General features: G+C 35.7%; 1 protein-coding gene across 1 annotated transcript in view; it reads right to left on the bottom strand.

Annotated features, from left to right (window-relative positions):
- Positions 1 to 2,362: 2,362 nt before the first annotated feature.
- The window catches only part of LOC105978808 (olfactory receptor 14C36-like), a 1,076-nt gene continuing 639 nt past the window's right edge, over positions 2,363 to 2,799 (bottom strand). Inside the window, exon 2 of the mRNA XM_030888734.1 lies at positions 2,363 to 2,799. This exon is cut by the window's right edge and continues 10 nt beyond it. Within this exon, the coding sequence (XP_030744594.1) occupies positions 2,363 to 2,799 (437 nt within the window).

The raw sequence follows: 2,799 nt of genomic DNA, 5'->3' as shown, positions 1-2,799 counted from the left end.
ATAGTTGTTTTAATTTGAATTTTCTGGGATAGAATTGAATTTATATAGTACCTTGGGCAAGACTGACATCTTTACTATATTGAGTCTTCTGATCCATGAGCCTGGAATAGCCTTCCATTTGTTGAGGTCACTCTTGATTTCTTTTAATAGTGTTCTGTAGTTTTCCTCATACCAATCTTTTGTTTGTTTGTTTGTTTTACAGTCAGGTATATACCTAGATATTTCAATTTGTGCTTGGCTATTGTGAACAGTACTACCTTTTTGACTCCCTCTTTGTAGTCTTGTCCTATGTATAAAGCAGTCCAATAGACTTCTGTCTGTTGAACTTATATCCTGCCACTCTGCCCTATTCCTGTATGACTTCTAGCACTCCCCTTGTTGAGCTTTTGGGATTTAACATCTGTAAAATCATATAATCTACAAATAATGAGTGTTTTACCTCTTTCTTCCGATTATGAATACCTTTGATGTCTTTTCTTTGCCTTGTATTGTTAAATAGGACCTCCAGTACAATGTTAAATAGGAGTGGGGACAAATAGGAGTGGGGACAAGGGGCATCCTTGTCTGGTCCCCTTTCTCAGAAGGATTGTTTTCATCTTTTCTCCATTGACTAGCACATTGGCTGTTGGTTTTCATATATAGCTTGTATTATGTTGAGGAATTTTCTTTCCATTCCTACCTTCTTGGCAGAGTGAGCTTAATGAACTCTTCAGATATAATATTAAAACATAAATTTTCTAAACATGCCAATGGTTTACATGCTGTTATTTACAGAATAGTTGTATTGGTTTTCAGTGTACATTTGAAATTTGTACAAGGCCAGAAAGAAGACCAGAAAGATTTAGTGCATTTGAATTATGACATAGGCAAAAACTATTCAATATAATGCAGCTTGTCAGAAGAAAAATGCAAGGAGGAAGACTCTAAAAAGATGATTGACACAATGACTGCAACAATAGGCTCAAGCATAGCAATAATTATGAGGATGGTGTGGGACTGGGCAGTGTTTCCTTCTGATATAGAGAAGGCTGCTATGAGTAAGGACAGATCTTTTTGTTCTTTTAGCAGTTCCTGGCATTTTCAATATTCTTCTCCAGCACCACATTTCAAATGCATTAATTCTTCTACAATCTTCCTTGGATTCCTAAAAGACAACCTGATCTGTATTGGAAGAATTAAAGCAGAGTGCCCCTTAGAAGCAAAGATGGTATAACCTCACCTTAAATATTTTGGACAAATTGTAAGGAGAGATAAGTCCCTGGAGAAGATCATCATGTCTGGTAAAGTAGAAGGGCAGCGTAAAAGAGGAAAGCACTCAATGCGATGGATTGACACAGTGGCTGGATCGATGGGATCAGGCCTAGGAATTATTGTCAAAATGGCACAGGACTGTGCAGTGTTTCATTCTGTTGCACACAGGATTGCTGTGGGTTGGAGCTGACTGGATGGCACCTAACAATAACAACATGCATAAGAAACCATTTGACCTCACATAAAAACAATATTTTAACTAAAATTGCTAATAATTTAAATTTTGCTTTAGAAACTTATGGAAAGAATAGGAAGGAGCAATTAATTTCTCTTACCAACAGCAGACTTGTCTAGTAAACTCTTATCATATGATAAGCATTTAGATGTCATTTTGCACATTTTAAATTTTACTTTAAATATAAGATTAGGTGCTGTTTTGGTTCAAATGACTAAATCTTTAACTGCTAATAAACAAACAAACAAACAAACAAACAATATTGGCAGTTCTGACCCACAATAAAAAAATACAGCATTCTGCTTCAATAAGTTTTACAGACATGAACAGTTTACAGATATGAAAATATGCTGAGGCAGTTCTCCATTTTCACAAGAAGTCTGCGTCAAAATTGACTCCATGGCACCCGTAACCATAACAAATTCTACATTGTATGTCATAAGTTTTAATGACGTCAGACAAAGCTAACATGGCTTATCTGTTATTGAATTCTGTAGATATTCATGGCCATCAAGTTAATCCTGTGTCAGTAACACTAGAGAGGGAGTCCATGTCCATGATGTTTACAGGATCAGACTACCAAGTCTTTTCTTTTTATGGAGTGATTGAAATCTTAGAATACAGACCTTCTGGTTATTGGAACATTCATTTCCGTTGAACTCTATATTTAAAAGAGAATATATGGAAATAGATATTTAGCGAATGATACAAGTTTCTAGCAGTGAAGTTTTAGGTATCAAGAAATGTGTATCTTTAAAGGGAAAAACAAAATCAACTGTGTGCTATTACTTCATTCCTAGCGATAAATATAACTATTGTAAATCACAATCTAAGCCAAAGTTAGGAATTGAAGAGAGCATTAACTTTGAACAATTGTCAGCTCTTACAATCAAAGTAGGAATGTGTTGATATAATGATAATTTTCCTAAAAGAAGTGAGTGTTCGTCTCATAACTCGCCTTAGAGCCTCCTTTATCTGTTTGTTTCTAAGAGTATAGATAATAGGATTCAAGAAAGGAGGAACTATAGAATAGAACACAGAAATGATCATGTCTTGTATCAGAGGGGAGTTGGAGGTTGGCTTCAGATACACAGCAACTGCAGAACCGAGGAAAACTATAACAATGAGGATGTGCGGGATACAGGTAGAAAAGGCCTTTCTTCGTTCTCCTCTGGTTGGAAACTTGAGCACAGTAGAAAATATGTGAATATAAGACATGGTGATGAAGGAAAAGCAGCCACCACCTACTATCATTGTAAAGACAAAATTTAAAATGTCATTGGTTAAGGTGTCAGAACAGGAGAGCTTCATCA

Source organism: Echinops telfairi, unplaced genomic scaffold, assembly GCF_000313985.2.
Source record: "Echinops telfairi isolate 266 unplaced genomic scaffold, ASM31398v2 ScPeMD7_7469;HRSCAF=8507_0, whole genome shotgun sequence".
In the NCBI taxonomy this organism is placed as follows: domain Eukaryota; kingdom Metazoa; phylum Chordata; class Mammalia; order Afrosoricida; family Tenrecidae; genus Echinops; species Echinops telfairi.
Note: the sequence above shows the minus strand (reverse complement) of the source record. Positions and strands in the feature narration are given on the sequence as shown.